Genomic DNA, 18,919 nt, shown 5'->3' on the forward strand with positions numbered 1-18,919 from the left:
CCCTTTCCTAGAAGGGAAGCTGCACATCTACTAGGAGACTTCATATTTGCAAATTACTTGCTAAAAGCCTTTCTTTGTTTAGAAATCCTGTTTGCTTCTTATATTTTAGGAAGGGAAGAAGGAAGGGAGAGAAGGAAACTGGGAAGGAGGAAGGACCAAAGACCTGGCTCAAATGAGGCAAATGAGGCAAATGTGCTGTGAACTTATACTACCCCTGGTTCACAAGTTTTGCCCAAGAGAAGTAATAAATGGGATCCCATTCAAACTTGCAAAGCTGCCTAAGCTACAAAGCTGAAGCCTGGAGCAGTGTGGATGACATCCAGGGTTTGGTGTGGCCTTGTATTTGGAGTGGAGTAAAAGTAGAGTGAAACCTTTTTTGGTATTTTGCAATCTCGATCTCATTGCAAACAAAAGAATCAAATTAAGGACTAGCCCAGAGAGGAAAGGCATCCCTAATTTCGGCATGCACTAGGTTAGGCTCCTTTTGGAAAACTGTTTCTATTTCAGCCAGTTGCTGAGAAATGGGGCGAGTTGTTCTCCTCTAGCCTAGCTCAATCAGCCTGCCATCTTACATCTGCCTGCAAGCGTATGGCCCTTGATTATTTGACTTGTAGCAGCATTAGAGTTTAAGGATGACCAGGAAAGAAGGCTGAATCTCCAGCCTGTTTTCCTTCACAGATTTTCTACAGGCAGAAGCTGCTTCGCAGGTGGCAACTTAGTGGGCCTAGTTTGCAATTAGGACTTCAGGTTTGTTCTGGGTAGTCTTTCGACCTGAGGACAAGATCTACTTTTCTCCATTTCGAGAGATCTTGCTTTTTGGAAATTTGACCTCAAGGTACTGAGTCATTCTTAAATCAACTGCAGCTGCTTAAGTTTGAACTGTTGCCTCAAAGTCCCAACTTGTTCGGTTTTGTTTCCAGAGGGTACCCTGTGTTAGTTCTCTCTTCTCTTCCTGAATTATCTTCATTAAGATTGAAGATACTGGAGATCCTTCTGGCATCTCATGAAATTAGAACTCTCTCAGGAATGCTTCGCTATAGCAAAGTTTCCATAGTTCTTATATAACTTGTTCCAATAAAACTTTATTCTCCAAACTGTTCAAAAACCCCTTGTTTTTCACTCATTGCAAAAATCTAGTCTTAATACATATGAAGAGAACATTTCTCCCTCTCGTGGGTGCACAAATTCTTATGGTTCTCTGTGATACTGAATCTCTTTTCAAGTGTTAGATGCTCAGCCTGAGACAAAGGTATGACACTTTTTTTGTGTGTGTGTGTGTGAGGAAGATCAGCCCTGAGCTAACATCCATGCCAATCCTCCTCTTTTCTTGCTGAGGAAGACTGGCGCTGGCTAACATCCATGCCCATCTTCCTCCACTTTATATGGGATGCTGCCACAGCATGGCCTGACAAGTGGTTGAGCCCAGGATCTGAACCTGTGAACCCCGGGCCGCCAGCAGTGGAGCACGCGCACTTAACAGCTACGCCACGGGGCTGGCCCTGTATGACACTTTTGACATTACACATGACCTCTGCTCCTGGGACCTGTTAACTCTCTACTCATTTCCTTTCTTCACTGACTCTGTGCTACTAGTCTTAACACTGTAGTGGCCTATTATAACCACAACTTAAAATTCTTCTCTCCAATTCCTAGTCCTTACTTCCCAGGAATGCCTCTGGCTTTTTAACACTCAGCAGCCTATACCAGAGGCTGCAATGCTTGCCACAATAGTAATCTCACAGGAGGAGCCGAGTCTCTAAGAGGTCTGCCCTGGTAGATGAAGCACAGATGAAGCTTTGGGCCAGTTCCCAGGAGACAGACTATGAACCTCCTTGTCCCTTCCAGTACAAATTGAAAAAAAAAAAAAATTGCAAGTCTCTAGATGCTAATTTGAACACCACCTTCCAAATCCACACTCTCTCGCTGCTCCTTAACTACTCTAGTAAGCTCAAAAACATTGAACAGGTCTGGCTGTGAGTCCCTTGAAGGCAGTTTAATTGATGTCAGAGTAGTTCCACACTAATCCTAATGGCCTATGCAGGGTTACTTTCTAGTTCCCAGACCATGAATCCAATAGTTTGAGATTCATGATGTAGATGCTCTCCTGCTCATTTCTGGAGTGGAGAATTAGCGGGGATTTAGTCGTGAACCTTAGCTCAAAGGATCCCATGTGAAAAATGAGTGAAACTTGAATTCATCTGGGTTTTCCTAGGCGGTGTATTCTCATTTGCTGTCTCTGCACAGCATCGTATTAACCCAGGCATGAAAATCAGAATCTCTGATATCCCTGAAAAAGTTGCCCGATCAAAATCTTATGTTTGGTAATTCTGACAAGTGTTGGGGATGGGGTATATCATGCACTGCACATCCTTCACCAAACATTCAATTGGTTCTCTGACCCACCTTGGCCTCTCTTCTCAAAGAGGAACCAACTTCCTTTTCGTATTTCATAGCATACTTTTATCCCCTTCTCTGAAGCCCTGGGGCCAAGAGACATCAATGCTCCTCAGAGACTCACTTACCTCAAGTGGAATTATCAAGAAATTTTCCTAACAAAGGCGGATTGCTTGCTAAGAGGAATTCTCATATATATTTTTTTTTGCTAAGGAAGAGTTGCCCTGAGCTAACATCTGTCGTGAATCTTCCTCTTTTTGCTTGAGGAAGATGCACCTTGAGCTAACATCTGTTGCCAATCTTTCTCTTTTTTTTGCTTGAGGAAGATTCGCGGAGAGCTAACATCTGTGCCAACCTTCCTCTATTTTGCATGTGGGTCACAGCCATAACATGGCTTGACGAGTGGTGTAGGTCCACGCTGGGAATCTGAACCTGCAAACCCAGGCTGCCCAAGCAGAGAGCACTGGACTTAACTACTATGCCACCAGACCAGCCCCTCATATTTTTTAAGAGAAGAAAAGTCTCAGGGCTGGCCTGGTGGCGTAGTGGTTAGGTTACGCACTCCACTTCGGCAGCCTGGGGTTTGCAGGTTCAGATCCCAGGCACGGATCTATGCACCACTTGTCAAGCCATGCTCTGGCAGGTGTCCCACATATAAAGTAGAGGAAGATGGGCACAGATGTTAGCCCAGGGCCAATCTTCCTCAGCAAACAGAGGAGGACTGGGTAACGGATGTTAGCTCAGGGCTAATCTTACCAAAAAAAAAAAAAAGAGAAAAATCTTCTCCTTAAATGTCATTTATTGGCCCCATACAATATGCCAGGTGTTATATTAAACACTTTATGTACATTATTACAGTTAATTGTAACAATCCCTTGAGGAAGTGTTATTTCATTTCAGATAAAACTGAGGCCAAGGGAGGCTAAGAAATTTGCTTACGAGCATATACGTGGTAAATAAGGGAACTGAGGTTTGAACCTAAGACACCACAGCCTATGTTCGTCATCAATACTACTAAGCATCAACTCTGTTCCTGCCACATGGTGCTGGGAATACGTATGATACCTACTCTGATGTACTTTGAGCAATATTACGGTAGAATGCAAAAGAACGGCTCTCAATAATGCAAAGGATTCAGTACTCTCAAAAGCAACAACACGTATACATAGAATATGCAAATTACTAAAACTTTTAAAAATGCTACTGCTTATTTTATGTGCCACTATGAAATCTGTGCCAATGTTAATAGTTAGAAGCAACTTCTATCATTGTTTTAATTGTAATACAGCAGGCTGTGGACTGGACGTGTGTCTCACATCACAGCCTACTAATTCTTGAGTACTTTGAGGATCACATCCTTTTGCTTTCTGTGAGGTAGAGTATGAACCATAAGAGATGCTCTCGGTCCTCAAGAGCTTATTCTAATTGGCTTGTAAGGCACGCATCCTTGAAAAGTTATTGCAAAAATACAGAAAGTATACTAAATGTTAAATGAGCGGTCCAGGTAAGGCAGTCCCCAAAGCCTGCAGTGGTTAGAGAAGTCTGCACGGAAAAGGTGAAATTTCCGTCCAGTGTTGAAGAACCGGGATTTGAAGAGTTGTAGAGAAAGGTGGAAGTACATTCCAGGTGGGAGGACCACCAGGAAGTGCACAGCCCTATCACAACCTGCTCCTGAACACAACGCGGCCCCTCACGCCAGCTCCTGGCGCTGTGGACGCTCACCCAGACAGCGCCGAGCAGCACAGGCGGCCCCTCCAGGAGCGGCCGGGTTCAGACTCCGCGCGAGGAAGCGCGGGACCGCACCCCCGCTCGCCGCACTTCCGTTTCCGGCCCTCAGGCTCCGCCTCGCCGGAAACGGCTCTGTGGGCGCCGAAGGGGCGGGCCGCGCAGGCGCACCGCGGGCGGCTGCAATGGCGCTGCCGGGGGTCGTGAACAGGTATCTGCTGCTCATGGCCCAGGAGCACCTGGAGTTCCGCCTGCCGGTGAGCGCGCAGCGTCCTCCCCAGCCGCCGACGGGGCAGGACGGCGCGGGGGTGGGGGGGCTGGTGTGCGGTGGGGGCGTCCGCGCTGCCTGAGCACGCGGGGGTCCGGGGGGTGCGTGTCGGGGAGGTCGCGCGTCCGCAGTCCCTCGGCCCCTGGACGGTGTGTGAGAGAGAGGTCGGAGACAGACTCCCTCGGCCTGAATGAAGCGTTTTCATTCATTCCTCCGCCCCTGTGCCAGGAACCGAGTTAGGCAGGTGGATGTGACCGGTCCCCTCCCCCCTGGAGCCCTTCGTGTAGCGGAGACAGCAGACAGAGATGCTCAGGGCAGTGTTGTAAGTGTCGAATATGTGGGTCAGGTTCCGTGGGGGTGGGAGTGGTGGTGGTAGTGGTGGGTGGTAGGGATTAGGTGATGGAGAAGTTGGATAAGTGTTTTATTTATTCATTCAAGAAACAGTTTCAGAGTTCCTGTAATCGAATGTGCCGGACGCTGGAGATACAACGATGACAAAGATATTTTCTGTTTTCAGTGAGCTGGCTGTTTAGGCTAAGGGGTGAGCAGATGCATAAACTAGCTTTATGAAATAACGTTGCTAAGTGTAGTGACAGATGCGCAGGGAAATATCAGAGCAGGGAGAGGGGAGTCTAATCCACCTGGGCGTGGGGGATGTTGGCTTTTAAGATGGCTTCTGTGAGGGTTTGACACTTGAACTGTAACCTAAAGGATGAGTAGGGTTAGCCCAGCCAAGGAGAGAAATAGGTAAATTAGAATTGCAGGCTATTCGTTATTACTGCATTACCAGATACGTAGCAGAGATTGATAAGAAGAGAGCAGGAGAGGTGGCCAGGGGCTGGAAAATGCAAAGCCTGGAGTACCCTGGAGTTTGGAAGAGGAATTTATTGAAGAGTGTTAACTAAGGAAGTGATAGAATCAGATTAAAAAAAATCACTTTGGCAGCAATATGGAGGATGAATTTGAGAGGAATAAGACTAGAGTCAGAAAGCAGTTAAGAGTGTGTTGGAATAGTCTTGTTAATAGATTAAGAAGGCCTGAACTAGGGCAGGGGGTGAGAGGATGGGATAGCATGGGCAAATGTTTAGGTGGTAAAATCATCAGGGCTTGATGACTGGTTGAATGTGGGGGGAAGAGGGACCAGTCAAGGATGACTCCTGGGGTGGATATAAGGGTGTCCCCATTTAAAATAGAGAGCACAGGCAAATGTAAGATTTAAATTTTGGTTATGCTGAATTTGATGTGCTTCTGTATCATCAAATGGAGATGACCAGAAGACAGTGAATATGAGTATGCATAGAGCGTGATGGAGGGGTCTGGGCTGGTAGTAAATATTTGGGAGCCTTCTGCATATGAACACTAGGAGAGAAAATGAAATTATTCAGAGAAAGTATAGTGTCAGAAGAGTGGTGGGCCAAATACAGGTGCTTGGAAGCATTGATATTAAGGGGAAGTGAGAAAAGAGGAGGTCATGAAGAAGGTAGACAAGTGTCAGAAGGGTATGAGGAAGGGTGTGAGAACATAGAAGTCAGAAAAGTAAAGTTTTAGGAATTTTGCTAGAGCTGTTGTGTAGTTTTAGGGGAGAAGCCAGATTGCTTGGTTTAGCGGTCACTGGAAAATGAGGAAGGAGAGATAGAGTATACCGCTCTTAACTAGAGCATAAGAGGGGTAAGTAAGAGATTGGCAAACAATCTGAGGTGGACCTAGGGTCAAGGAACCCCCACCCCCACCCCACTCCCTTTGGAGAGATTTTCATGTTTGTGGGCTGAAGGGAAGAGGAGAATGGATATAAGGGCACAGTAGGAGGTGTTGGCCTTTCAATAGAAGGGGAGAATGGGCAAAGGAGAATTCTGATGGGTTTGAGGTAGCTGCCCAGGGGCCTGTTTTCCAGGTAATGAATGAGTCAAGGTTATTTCTTGAGAGATGGGGGACCAAGCAGTTGAATAGAAAAATGAGAAAAATAGTAAAATTTGAAATAGTCACTGAGAACAAAAGAAGGAGCTGACAAGTTAAACCGTTGAGTGGAGGAGAACACAGGTGTTAGAGTAATGCTGAAAACCTAGCTGAGGGTGAAGATTGTGTGTTTGTGATTGTGCCAGGATTCTGTGATTTTCTTCAGTTGTGCTCAACTCGCTGGCCTTAGGAGTTATGAAGGAAGATTGGGGCATTGATTCTGGATTAGTTTTGTTGGGCAGGTGCATTGGCAAAATAGGGGTGCAAGGGCATGGAGTTTCATGGAGGAAGTAGTATTTTATTTAGATCTTAATTGATAAAGGAGATATTCTGTGGGTGAAGAGCACTGGAAGCCCACTTCAGTGAGGTAGAAAGAAAAACAAGTGTAAAGACACAGAGGATGGTTGATTATGGTGGTGTGGGGTGTGTGGGGAGGGAGGATAAAATAGTGGGCGGTGAGACTAGAGAGGTAGGTAGGATCCAGATTTTGGAGTGTTTTGAAACCATTGCAAGTGTTGATGCAAATAATCTGTAATCAATCTATAAATCAAAATTGGGGTGAGTTTATTATGAGCCACATCTGAGGACTAGCCTGGGGCCTTCCTTCCCCAAGGAAGGAAGAGCACCAAAGAAGTGGGCGTACAGAGTGGTTATATACTGTCTTGGAACAAAGAACATACGTCACATATGATAGGATTGTCCCTTTTACAGTTGTCACTAGATTGCTTTGCTGGCACAGCAGATTGGTGAACACAGCAGGTCAGTGGTCACAAGGTGAGCATGGCAGGTCAGTAATTAATCCTTAGCTTAGGGAGAGATGTTTATCCTTAAAGAAATGCTGATATGGGGGAAGCTACATCCCTATCTTTAGGGGCATGATTCTTGTCTCTAGGACATAGTAAATATTTAAAGCAGATGTACAATGCATGCTCAACAGGCCACGTCAGGCCCTTTTGGAAAAAAACAAGGTCAGGCCAAATTAGTTTTACACCAAGTGGCTTACTCATGTATTCCTGTATATAGTATTTCTTTTCATTTATTTATCACAAGGAATTTGGATTTTATTTTAGATTTGATGGGGAGCCATTGACTCCTTTTTCCTTTTTAAGCCAAGAAGTGACAAGTGTTTTTTCTTTTTAAACCAGGAAGTGACTAGTAATCATTTGTGTTTTAGAAAGATAATTCTGGGCCGGACCGGTGGCTTAGCAGTTGAGTGCGTGCACTCCGCTACTGGCGGCCCGGGTTCGGATCCCGGGTGCGCACCGACGCACTGCCTCTCCGGCCATGCTGAGGCCGCGTCCCACATTCAGCAACTAGAAGGATGTGCAACTATGGCATACAACTATCTATTGGGGCTTTGGGGAAGAAGAAAAGGAGGAGGATTGGCAATAGATGTTAGCTCAGAGCCCGTCTTCCTCAGCAAAAAGAGGAGGATTAGCACGGATGTTAGCTCAGGGCTGATCTTCCTCACACACACACACAAAAAAAAAGAAAGATAATTCTGAAGTACCAGAGAAGGGATACCACTTAGAGGATACTGGAATGGAACTAGGAGAAGCCAAGGAGGGTGAGTGCCTGTGGTGAGGCAGGGTAGTGAGAATGGAGTGGTTAGGCTGCAGTCTTAAGAATAGCATCCCTGGTACCTGGTGATTTTACCTGTTTCTTCCTCCTTAAGTTCTTCTTAGTAAGTGTCTTAACTTGGCACCTGTTTAGTCTCCCAAAAGCTCAGTTCTATTTTACGTCGTCATTGTCCCAAGGCTGAAACTCCTTAGTCTGGCATTCAGGGCCCATCACTGCATGATTATCTCCTCTGTCTCCTTTCTGCCCTCAGTACAGCCAAAACTACTGACTCCCCATCATTCCCTGAATGATGCCCCCTGTTTACCTGCTTTGGCCTTTGCTCCCTGTGCTCCCCTTTGTCTGGTTTGCGTCTTTCCTATCCCTGTCTTCAATCTTAATTATTTATTTATTTTATTGTGAAATTTTTGTTGTACATTATTATTTGTCAGTCACCATATAAATGCGTCCTTCCACCCCTTGTGCCCACCTCCCACGCCCCTTGCCCCTGGTAACCACCAAACAGTTCGATCTGTCCGTGTGTTGGTTTATCTTCCACATATGAGTGAAGTCATGCAGTGTTTGTCTTTCTCTTTCTGGCTCATTTTGCTTAACATAATACCCTCCTGGTCCGTCCACATCGTTGCAAATGGGACGATTTTGTCTTTTTTTATGGCTAATATTCCGTGGCGTATATATACCACATCTTCTTTATCCAGTCATCAGTCGAGGGACACTTGGGTTGCTTCCATGTCTTGGCTATAGTGAATAATGCTGCGATGAACATAAGGGTGCATAAGCCTCTTTGGATTGTTGATTTCAAGTTTGTTGGGTAGATACCCAGTAGTGGTATAGCTGGATCATAAGGTATTTCTATTTTTAATTTTTTTTTTTTTTTTAAAGATTTTATTTATTTTATTTTTTCCCCCCAAAGCCCCAGTATATAGTTGTATGTCATAGCTGCACATCCTTCTAGTTGCTGTATGTGGGACTCGGCCTCAGGATGGACGGAGAAGTGGTGCCTCAATGCGCACCGGGGATCCGAACCCGGGCCACCAGCATTGCAGCGCGCGCACTTAACCACCAAGCCACAGGGCCGGCCCTCTATTTTTAATTTTTTGAGGAATCTCCATACTGTTTTCCATAGAGGCTGGGCCGGTTTGCATTCCCACCAGCAGTGGATTAGGATTCCGATTTCTCCACAGCCTCTCCAGCATTTCTTGTTTTTTGTCTTTGGGATTATAGCCATTCTAACGGGTGTAAGATGATAACTTAGTGTGGCTTTGATTTGAATTTCCTTGATGATTAGTATGTTGAGCATCTTTTCATGTGCCTATTGGCCATCTGTATATCTTCTTTGGAGAAGTGTCTGTTCATTTCCCATTAATTTTTTAAAGTCAATATTCATTTAGATTTATGCACATATTTATTTATTTTAGGTTTATATTTTTACTTGATTCTTTTTCAAATCTGCAGTTTCTTTTTTTAAAAGTTTTTCATCCACTGCTAAATTCTTAATTTTGTTTTTTATCCCCTTCAATATAGAAAGCATAATTATGTTAAATATGATAAAATATAGAAATAGAGAAAGCATAGTTATGTTAAATATGATAAAAGAGGTCCTGTGGGTCTGTTTCTTTTGTGTATTGTTTCTCTTGGTTCTTTTTCATATGTGTGCTGGTTTTTTTTTTTGAGTATGTGCCAGATGTATTTGAAAACTTATTTGAAGAAATAACATGAGGCCTAGGATGATGTAAATCCTCTTAAAGACGACAAGAGCACATAGGAGCATTTTGAGGCATTAAGTTCTGTTTCTGTTGTGAGTCACACATACTCCGAGGCTGTGTAGCTTTTTGGGATCCCGATCTAACCTGGGTGGTGCATCCAGCCTCCTTTCCTCCCCATGGATGGCCCTATACTCTTTTTGTCCCTCTAGCTCCTTTAAGCTGTCAAAAGGGCTGTTCACTCTCAGAGCTGCTTTTGGAATTGGCAACTGCCCTGGGGAGCAAGTGGCTGCACCTTGGGATTTCTGTCCTCTTCTGGATCTTGGTTTGGTAATGCTTGTAATCTCTCCATGTCTTCAAGCAGATGTCAGGTTTTTCCAGTTCTTCTCAACAGGAGGTGTAATCTGAATTACTTAGTGTGCCATCACTGGAAGTGGAAGTCCTTTTTCATCTGTATAGATTCTTCCTGTTTTCAGGGCTTAAGTCAGTTTCCATTGAAACTTCTAAAACTGAAGTAGTCTTTTCCTCCCCTGGACTCTAGTATCATACTTTTTTGCTTTTACTTCTTTAAGAGCATTCACTCTTTTACATCTCACATTTCAGTTAGAGTTAAATGTTTTGTTGGTTCTACTAGACCTTAAGCTCCCTGAGGATAAATATGTCTTTCTCTCCACATAGCTCAGTGCCTTGCACATATCAGTTGTTTAATAAATATTGAATAGAGTGAAAGGATCCCTTCAGGGAAGGCCATCAGAAGGATCGGCTACACTTTTGGGCCTGTGTACTGTATTGGAACTGCTAGGCAGGAGAGTTGTAATGAAGAGCTGCCTTTATGATTTAAAATGAGAGATAGGAATGTAAGTGTGGTCCAGTTTTACCTCTGTAGAGTTAATCAGGGCCAATTTTAATTGGCAGCTGCCTTATTGTACTAAAGTAAAGTTCAGACACCTGGGTTTTATTGCTGGTTCTGAAGCAAACTAAATGGATGAAAAAGTGAGTGGCTAAAAGAACTAGAAAGCTGATGTTAATTAATGCATCAGGCATACCCCAGGTCATGCCATATTTTTATATCCAATATAAATTCTTTTGTTCCTAATGTAGAAAGATTCTCGACTAGAAGGTGACTTTGCCATAAGATGAGTCAATATTTTGTGTTTTGCTCTTTCCGAGTAGATTGACAGAGTAGTTTAATCCATGTTTTGTTTTTAAATTTGAAACTTCGGTTATCACCTTTACTCTCAGTTTTGAGTCATTGCTTAAGTTTTGGGTAGTGGAGCTGATGCTATGCCATAAAACTTTCAATAATCCTTCACTTTTTTTTTTTTAAACTGATAGAGCCTTTGTGTTTTAGCCTGTTGCTGATTCTTACTGGTTTATTCCAGGAGCAGCAAACTTGGATGTTTTCAATGTAAAGCTGATTTCACAATATGCTTTAGTATAGAATGAACAATAGTCATTCTAGACCAAGTAACTTAATCTATAACTTCATTTTTTCTTTTAGTATTATAACTGTCAGTCAGGCCTGATTTCTTGAGCTGCTGGACTTCAAGGACAGGGCTGTGGTCATCATCATCATCCTGATTCCCTACTAACTGCCTGGGTTCTGTGCTCCCCTCTCTAAGATCTCCTCACCTCGTGAGGTAGCTCTGATTCCTGTTTTACAGATGAGGGAACTGAGAGTCGAAGGAGCTGGTGTCTTGTATAAAACCACTAGCTGCTATTTGGAAGAGCTGAACATCCAATTGTGGTCTGACTCCCAGGTCCAATTAGGCCTCCTTTTTAAATTTGTGTCCTGTGTTGCAAAATGGCTTTTGGGCTGCCTTCAGTGATTTACTGCTAGTCTGTGCTAATTCTTGGTCTGTCCATATGATTCAACTGAATATAGCCTCTTCTAATACTGGGAATTAAAAAAAAATTTGTTGCATAGACAAAAGGAAAAATAGAAAAGGCACTAGTTGCTCAGACCTCCCATTCTGTTTGATCTTGAGGTAGAGGGTGTTCGTGGTCTGGGTATACTTTCTCTCGTGGCTGTGGCTTATGATGGGCTTGGTGTTAAAGGCTCCTTCTGCTAGTTGGGAGGAAAGAGGATTGTAGGCACCCAGCAATGGGGACACTTCTCTCTCATTAGGTTACCTCTTCTGTAAGACCTACACAGACGAGTGGGATTCTACCTGCTTTATGTTATTTGAGGAGACAAAATTTGTTAGTACAAACCATAAAATTTGTATAGTCATCTTATGTTTATCAATACAAAGTGATTGCTTCATAGAATATGCATACTGTCTGAACAGATTACTACTTTGCATACTTGATATTTTTAAAGTAGCTATTCTGTTCTCTTTCTAGTTCTGTAACTTTATCCAGAAAGAAGAGGAGGTTAACTTACCATAGCTTGTGTTTAATGAATCTGCAGTGATGCTCCCTAGTTAATTGCTTATTTCTTTTCTAAACATTCTGAAATCATCTGTTTAATTATTCATTTTATTTTTATTGATCAATTGTCAAATTCACTAATCTGTAGTTTTTGTCATCTGTTTTTTTCTCTTTCAAAATCAGGGCATTTTCCGACCAAGTCTTTTGGCAACTCTCCTGTTGTCTAAAATAGCTCAGAAATTACTTACTGTGTTTGTGACTGTAAAATTTTTTCAGAACTCAAGGTTGTAATTTGTCTAGTGTTGAAATTTAAGTGCCTCAGGTAGATCATCAACCCACTCTTTATTTTTTTTTGGAATCTTATTATACATGTATCTGTTAATGGACTTTGAGTTCCCTGTGTTAAAATGTGTTCTCTGTAATATTTTCAATATAGGAAATAAAGTCTTTGCTTTCACTTTTTGGAGGTCAGTTCACCAGTAGTCAAGGAGCTTATGGAAAGGTAAGTTGATTTATATTTTTCGTTAAACCATGTGTAGTATACTTATAAATAGAACCTTGAGTTTGAAGAGAAGAACTGCAAATCTTAAATTTACATTTGTATGGCTACTTGTTTCTGTTTCTGGGGGCAATTGAATAAAGAAGATATTTTGGAAAAAAATTTAGGTTTATTTCGAGTATTCATTTAGTTTACTAGTTTTTAATTTTTTTTTTAAATTTTTTATTTATTTATTTTTCCCCCAAAGCCCAGTAGATAGTTGTATGTCATAGCTGCACATCCTTCCAGTTGCTGTATGTGGGACGCGGCCTCAGCATGGCCAGAGAAGCGGTGCATCAGTGCACGCCTGGGATCCGAACCTGGGCCGCCAGTAGCGGAGCGCGTGCACTTAACCGCTAAGCCGTGGGGCCGGCCCTAATTTTTTTTTTTTGAGAATCTGTTTTTTGTTTTGTTTTTTTTTTAGGAAGTTTGGCCCTGAGCTAATATCTGTTGCCAGTCTTCTTCTTTTTCTTTTTTCTACCCAAAGCCCCAGTACACAGTTGTATATTGTAGTTGCAGGTCCTTCCAGTTCTTCTGTGTGGGACACCGCCTCAGCATGGCTTGATGAGCAGTGAGTAGGTCTGCACGCAGGACCTGAATCGGTAAACTGTGGGCCGCCAAACGGAACACGTGAACCTAACTGATATGCCACCAGGCTGGGCCCAGTTTTTAATTTGACAGTTGTACTGTAAATCGTATCTGTCCCTTCATTAAAAAAAAGAATATTGATAAGGTATGATTAGAATTCAAATTCAGAATTTAGCAGAATTTCAGACTTATACTGAGAATCATTTTAAAATGTGAAATTGTGCATGTGTAAGATTGTGAATTTATTTTGTATTTGATAGCTTATCAATGTATTAGGGAAGTTTGGAAAATAGAAAAAGAAAAAATCATTCACAGTTCTTCCTCCTTGACATGACTTATAATTTGGCGATTCTGCCTTCCAGTCTTTTCCATGTACTTTTTTCCCCTCGGTTGTAATAGTACTTAGGTACTTCTGCAGTCTCTTTTCCACTTGATAGGGCTAATATAGGTACGTGTTGCTACATAGCCTTCATCACTAACAGGGCTATGTGATATTTTCTACCATTGATTAGCTCTACCGTAATTTATCTAACCATTTCATTTCATTCAGGTTACTTTTAAATTTTTTCTAATAAAAATAATAGTAAGATTACCATCTGTTTTCCTGTTTGGATTATTTTGGATTTTTCTGTAGTGTAGTATCAATATTGGAAGAAGAAAGACTGGGTGTGGTAAGGAGGATTTCTTGCAAAAGATGAGAGAACTGAAGTTGCAAGTCCCCTGGTGTTGGACTTGTTCTCCTGACTGACTTGCACTTATGGAGGAGAAGGAAAAGAGGGAGAGTGTGGCTATAATTGGGTGAGGGTGATGAACTGAGGTCAGGGTCCTGCTGCGTTGTGCTGTGTTCTGGGTTCTCTGGGTGGAGTTTAAAAGTGCCTGTAATCTTGGGTGTTGACAGCGGGTTGGGAAACCCCCCTGATGCCGCTGGAACTTTTGTCTTTAGATAAAATAATGAAAATCAATGATAATTTAATAATACCCCCTTTGACTTTCCATCAAAGTTATTTCAAAGAACCCCTTCCCCTCCCCTCAGGTGACCACATCTACCTAGAAAAAGAGGGGTCATTCTAAGAAAAAAATTACTTAGAAGTTAAAAATAAAATAGCTTTATTATAAGGAATGACTAGTAACTAAAAAATTTTGAGATTGTACTTTGGGTTATAATATGCATTCTTTTGGTCAGACTACATAAGAGAGCAAATACAAAATTAACCTTAAGTTTAAATAACCTTAAATTTGCTGATGTTTTCATTAACAGAGTCATTTATAAAAGGTTGTCACCTTGCACTCTATTATCCTAACACGTTACCTATTAAAATAATTTACTTTTTTACTATTGAAGCAATTTTTCTTGGTTAGAGTCAGATCAGGTATTCTTACATAAAAGTAGCAAATAGGAATCTCTCCTTATTGACTTCTTGAATAAAAGCAAACGAGACCATAAAACCACTTAGAAGTAAGTTTTATATTGTTATTTCTTTCAGTCTCCTTTTTGGATTCTTAGCATTCCCTCTGAAGAGATTGCCAGAAACTTAATGAAACGGACAGTGTGTGCCAAGTAAGAGAAACCTGTAATGTTCTCCTGCCTGAGTGGACACCATACTTCTCATGACTTCTCTGTTCTACTTTTTGCTCTACTGGCGGGAAGTGGGAGGGGTTGGTTGCTGGGGGAGCTCTGTGGAGCTTGCAGTTACCTGCATTCGCCACTGGATGGTGGTGGAGAACAGAGGAGAGTTGTCTGCTGAAATTCAGGGTGAGAGAATCTCAGTGGTGAAATGCAGAAACGCTTGTTTTGGAATAATTTTTTTAAACTTCTGTATTAAGCAGGAATATGGGATAAGATGTAAATGCTATGTTGTTACATACTATAAATGCCACATTTAATTATAATCAAAATATTAAAAATCTAAAAATGTTTTTCTTGTAGATGGTTTTTACTTGGATGAGCAGATTAAAAGTATAAGATGATAAAAAGTGAGGACTGCCAGGAAATATGTCTTACTGTTTATTTGTTAGAGGAATTCTGGTGATCATGTCTTGGTATGGATTAATGTAATGATATCATTCATCGTTTATCCTGCCTGAGTGTTTTCTAGATTTTATCGTTGGCATCTGCTTTTTTTCCTTTTCTTCTTTTTTTTTTTTGCACAATTGGAAAATTTTCTATCTTTGGTTTTGAAAATTAAACTGTATTTTCAACTAACATCTTAAAAATTGAACAACTTATGTTATCCTTGGCTTGCTTTTTTTTCCTGAACATTTTGGCAGATTGCTGGAAACCTTCTTTTCCTTAGAAATTATAATATTTAATAATGCAGTGCAAATAGGAATTTATATATATCTAGTTTTATTAACATGGTTAGCAATGCCATGTAGCATGATATGTAATTGCTGTATTATTGAATAGACTTCAACCCCATCTTTAGTTAAATTCATCCTATTGAAAACTAGCTGCAGTACTAAATCTAATTTCTTAAACTGAAGCTTGTTAATGGATCTGTCTTACTCAATAAAAATGACTGGAAAATGAAAATGTAACTAGAAAACACATCCTTTGAATAATTATTACTTTAGATTAGCATATTAAAATTTATGGCTTTAAGAGGTGTTTGATTTCCAAAGATAAGGCTTATTAGGTTTAAAATAGCTATTTGAGGACTGAGAACTTGTACACTTTCTTCAAATCTCATATGTTCTGATGCATTTATTTTATTAATGGTACATTAGTAATTGTGTAATGATTGTATAATATTATAGAATAATTTCCTTGGCCATTTTTGATTCTCTGTATATTTTGCAGAGCTGAGGTTTTACCTTAAGTGATAGCTAAGTAAGAGGAGTATTACTGTAGAGGTCTTCTCTCTATAAACTTAATAGAAACCAAAGGAGGAATTCACTTTCAAAAGATAAAAATCACAATCCTTATTGTAATATTAATTGTTCCAGAAGTAAAATAGACTGTTACAAGCGTAGATTCAAAACTAACTTAAATTCAAATTTTTTGGTGGTAGAATCGGGATTGAAAGTTAATTTTGTTTAGTTGTTTATTTTTAACACAGAATATTTTGAGCATACCATAAAAAGTGAAAAATAGAACAAATATCTAGGTATCTACCTTGTTAGATGTCAACATTTTGAGATTTTGCCATGGCTTTTTTGTGTTTGTTTTAATTTTTAATTTTTTTATTGAGGTCATATTGGCTTTTAACATTGTGTAAATTTTAGGTATACATTGTTATATATCAGCATATCAGTTTCTGCGTAGATTGCATTGTGTTCACCACCAATAGTCTAGTGCCCCTTTACCTGATTTGCACTCCCCTCCCCCTTCTCTGGTAACCACTAATCTGTTCTCCTTATCTATGTGTGTGTTTGTTTATCTTCCATATATGAGTGAAATCATATGGTATTTGTCTTTCTCTGTTTGACTCATTTTGCTTAGCATAGTACCCTCAAGGTCCATCCGTGTTGTCGCAAATAGCACGATTTTGTCTTTTTTTTTATGGCTAAGTAGTATTCTATTGTGTATATATACCACATTTTCTTTATCTGTTCATTTTTTTATGGGTACTTGGGTTGCTTCCATGTCTTGGCTATTGTAAATAATGCTGCAGTGAACATAGGGATGCATAAATCTTTTTGAATTGTTGATTTCATATTCTTTGAATAAATACCCAGTAGTGGAATAGCTGGATCATATGGTAAGAATTTCTATTTTCAGTTTTTTGAGAAAACTCCATATTGTTTTCCACAGTGGCTGCACCAGTTTGCATTCCCACCAGCAGTGTATGAGGGTTCTCTTTTCTTCTCATCCTCTCCAACACTTATTTCTTGTCTTGTCGATTATAGCCATTCTGACTGGTGTGAGGTGATATATCTTTGTAGTTTTAGTGATTTCCTAAATAGTGATGCGTTTCCCTAATAGTGATGTTGAACATCTTTTCATGTGCCTGTTGGCCATCTGTATATCTTCTTTGGAAAAATGTCTGTTCGTATACTCTGCTCATTTTTTTGATCGAGTTGTTTATTTTGTTGTTGTTGTTTGAGTTTTTTATATATTTTGGAAATTAACCCCTTGTTGGATATATGATTTGCAAATATTTTCTCCCAGTTGGTGGGTTGTGTTTTCATTTTGTTGATGGTTTCCTTTGCTTTGCAGAATCTTTTTAATCTGCTGTAGTCCCATTTGTTTATTTTTTCTTTTGTTTCCCTTGCCTGAGTAGACATAGTATTCGAAAAGATACTGCTAAGACAGATGTCAAAGAGTGTACTGCCTATCTGTTCTTCTAGGAGTTTTATGGTTTCAGGTCTTACATTCAAGTCTTTAATCCATTTTGAGTTAATTTTTGTGTATGGTGTAAGATAATGGTTTACTTTCATTCTTTTGCATGTAGCTGTCCAGTTTTCCCAACACCATTTGTTGAAGAGACTTTCCTTTCTCCATTGTATGTTCTTGGCTCCTTTGTCAAAGATTAGCTGTCCGTGGATGTGTGATTTTATTTCTGGACTCTCAATTCTGTTCCATGCCATAGCTTTTTTTTTTTAAGAAAAAAAGAAATGGTTTACAGAAGCCATTTATGCTCCCTGTGCACATTTCCCAATTCCATCCCCTCCTTCCCTCAAAGGATATTTCCTTAAAGCATTTTTGTCAGAAAGTTTTCATTATTACACTGTAATCAGTGAAATATTTTAGATCATCGTTAACTATTAATAAGTTGACGTCCATGCTTATTTATATAGCACTCATGAGAAATAGGGCAATCCATATAAGCCTTATAATCTCTAAAACAGGGATCTTTTTTTTTTTTTTTAAAGGTAATTTATTTTGTTTTCTTTCCCCAAAGCCCCATACAACATAGTTGTATGTCATAGTTGCACATCCTTCTAGTTGCTGTACGTGGGACGCGGCCTCAGTATGGCCGGACAAGCCGTGTGTCGGTGCGCGCCCAGGATCCGAACCCAGGCCGCCAGTAGCTGAGTGCGCGCACTTAACCGCTAAGCCACGGGGCCAGCCCCTAAAACAGGGATCTTAATAGTACAATTATATATATGAAAACTGTTTACTCTGAAAATCTAAATCATAAAAGGTTTACTATAAATTAATGTTCCAATTATAACTCAAGCTTATATGTCTCACCTTTTTATTTTGACCTTTTTAAATGTAAATATATTAATATTTATAAATTCTGAAACTGATATGGAGTGGTCATATTTTATTGATTCTAGGTTATGATTACAAGCATTAGTTCCTATGTTATACTGTAGAATAGTTCATTGGGATAATTATGATCTGTGGAATTGTCTGTGCCTTTCCTGAATGGCCTGGAATGCCTGTTTTTTTTGCATTTTTATTTCTGAGAAGCAGTGTATCGTAGTGGTAAAGAGCATGGAGCCAGGAGTCAGAAGGATTGGGTTTGAATCCTAGCTTCATCAATTGCTGAATGACCCAAGGCATCAGTTGTGCCTCAATTTCCTCGTTGGTTAAATGGGTGATGATACTGGCAGCTACCTCATGAGGTTCTTATGAGAAATAAGTGAGTTAATATTAAATGGCCTTAGAACAGTTCTTTGTACTTTGTATTACATTAGGTGTTAGCTCTTACTATTTTTTATTATTTTGGTTTTCAAGGTTTTCCCTGTCAAGAGATTGCGTTGCCTATGTTTTCCCTCAATTTTTGCTTCCTGGAGTCTGTCTTCTCCCTTATGTTTCATGAAGGCAGTGAGCTTTGTTCTCTGCTGTATCCCAGTGCCTAGAACAGTTCCTGTCATCTTAATACATGTTTGTTGAATGGGTGAATT

General features: G+C 40.5%; 1 protein-coding gene across 9 annotated transcripts in view; it reads left to right on the top strand.

Moving 5' to 3' along the window:
* Positions 1-4,276: 4,276 nt before the first annotated feature.
* Positions 4,277-18,919, top strand: part of TRMT11 (tRNA methyltransferase 11) — a 59,695-nt gene continuing 45,052 nt past the window's right edge. For 5 of the 9 annotated variants that reach the window (XR_015555272.1, XM_004422293.2, XM_087444059.1 and 2 more), the window contains exons 1-3: positions 4,277-4,376; positions 12,431-12,496; positions 14,605-14,678. Coding sequence is in view for 8 of the 9 variants with exons in the window: in XM_004422293.2 (XP_004422350.1) it covers positions 4,305-4,376; positions 12,431-12,496; positions 14,605-14,678 (212 nt within the window). In the remaining variant the exon portion in view is untranslated. Of the gene's footprint in view, positions 4,377-4,628; positions 4,710-12,430; positions 12,497-14,604; positions 14,679-18,919 lie in introns of those variants that run through there. The other 4 variants (XM_087444066.1, XM_087444063.1, XM_087444064.1 and 1 more) reach the window with 4 other exon arrangements.

Source organism: Ceratotherium simum, chromosome 19 (assembly GCF_057802395.1).
Source record: "Ceratotherium simum simum isolate JZ-2026a chromosome 19, ASM5780239v1, whole genome shotgun sequence".
Classification (NCBI taxonomy): domain Eukaryota; kingdom Metazoa; phylum Chordata; class Mammalia; order Perissodactyla; family Rhinocerotidae; genus Ceratotherium; species Ceratotherium simum.